The sequence below is a fragment of the Amphimedon queenslandica genome, unplaced genomic scaffold (genome assembly GCF_000090795.2).
Source record: "Amphimedon queenslandica unplaced genomic scaffold, v1.1 AMPQUscaffold_12302, whole genome shotgun sequence".
In the NCBI taxonomy this organism is placed as follows: Eukaryota; Metazoa; Porifera; class Demospongiae; order Haplosclerida; family Niphatidae; genus Amphimedon; species Amphimedon queenslandica.
The window spans coordinates 1-1782 of NW_003547460.1; the positions used below are offsets into that span (position 1 = coordinate 1).

The following is a 1782-nucleotide window of genomic DNA, read 5'->3' on the forward strand; positions in this document are numbered from 1 at the left end:
TACAGGTAAACTGAATTATAGCTATAGAGGTTATCATGTTTTATACACAGAAAAGCCAACAAAAGATGAATTGGTTGAGTTATTCAGCAGCTCAAAGTTTGCTGCTGGTACTTGGGAACAGTTTGTTTGTTATCTTCCTAACATGACACAAGATACTGTTAGTAGCATTAAACATAGAGTGGAGGAATTCTGTGCTATTCAACCTAATCCTATCGATTACATGAGTGCTGTAGCTCAACACTATTTTGATAACAATGCTGATATAATAACATGGAAAAGCATCACTGTTGCACTGTTGAATGCTGATGAAATTGATTTAGCTCATCAAATATTTGATAAGCACTCAGGTAAGTAAAGGAGCTGAAAAAATCAATTATTATCAATTTAATTCTTATTACAGAAAGTAGTAAAAAGGCTTGCAAGACTACTGTGAAGAGTGTAATGAGAGCTCATTATTACAAGCTAAAAGAAGTTACAGAGAATTGTCTGCAAAAAGTAGCTGATAAATTGTATAGCAAGGGCTTAATAAATCGTGAAGTTCGAAGGATGCCTACATTTAATAAAATTGATATTGAATTCTCTGCATTGATTTCTCTGCACACTGATCATGACAACATATCAGAGTTAGAAAAAATTTGTAGCTCATTCTTATCTTGTATTGCAAGTGTCGGTGGTCCAGCTAAAGAGGAGGCCATTGCACTAGCAAGAGACTGGAAAAATAGAATATTCAAAAATCATCAAATATTGTTCTCCCTCACAGAATTTGTTCCAAAAGAAATACAATTTAGCTCAAATAATACGTTAGCAGTTGAACTTAAAAGCCTACCAAAAAAATATGCAAAGCTGGTGACTGATATTACTACATATTATGCTTCCAGTGGAAAACATGATGCTATCGTTATTGCTCGATGGGTTCAAGTTACTTTTGATGAAACTGGTTTAGCACGTGATCATGTAACTGTTGATGAAATATTTGAGCGAATTCAACCTCATCACAGTTTTATTGATATTGATGCATTGATTGATCTTGTAGAAGCTTATCCTATTGACAATTCTGCATTACAGACTAGGTTTGCTGAATATAATGATATCATTGGTGAATTTATTGATTCAGCAAAAATCAATGATATTATTACTACTATTGAAGCTGAAATTAGTGCTGGGGAAAGTATCAGTCCTAAAATCATTCTCAAACTTTCTGGAAAATGGAATGATAAAACCATTGGCCACCTTCGCAAGCTAATGAAATATTTATTTGATGAGGAAGAAAAATATATTATCATAAGGAAGTTTTTACAAGGATCAATTTGCATATCATTTTCCACAAGATCGGTTGTTTATAAATCTCTCATTGTGAAGTCAGAAGCTAAATTACACTTCTTACATCTTCTTGGTATATTTCAACTATACATTGACAATCAAACTATCATTGACATAGAAGAAGATATTAGCTTCACATTTGAAGATTCACTTCTAAAATCTCTTGCAAGTATTGAAAGTAATCTAGAGTACTACAAAATCTCATTACTTTTGATAGAACTTCAATTAAAACTAAATTATCAAAACACAGAAGGCCAGACTGCACTGATGCTAGCTAGCGAAGGTGGACATATTGAAGTTTTAAAATCGCTTTTACAAAATGGTGCTGATCCTTTTATACAATTTCCAGATAATAAAGGGTACATTGGATTGAACAGTTTAGCATGCACTGCTCTCTCTCAGCATATATTCAAATCAATTGGAGGAGAAAAAGTAAGACCAGAAGATGGCACTTCAGTTAGA

General features: G+C 33.0%; 1 protein-coding gene across 1 annotated transcript in view; it reads left to right on the forward strand.

Moving 5' to 3' along the window:
- Window positions 1-50: 50 nt before the first annotated feature.
- The window catches only part of LOC109588077 (uncharacterized), a gene marked incomplete at its 5' end in the record, with an annotated part of 5920 nt that continues 4188 nt past the window's right edge, over window positions 51-1782 (forward strand). The window contains 2 exons of the mRNA XM_020004265.1: window positions 51-347; window positions 401-1752. Coding sequence (XP_019859824.1) covers window positions 51-347; window positions 401-1752 — 1649 coding nt within the window. The remainder of the gene's footprint in view (window positions 348-400; window positions 1753-1782) is intronic.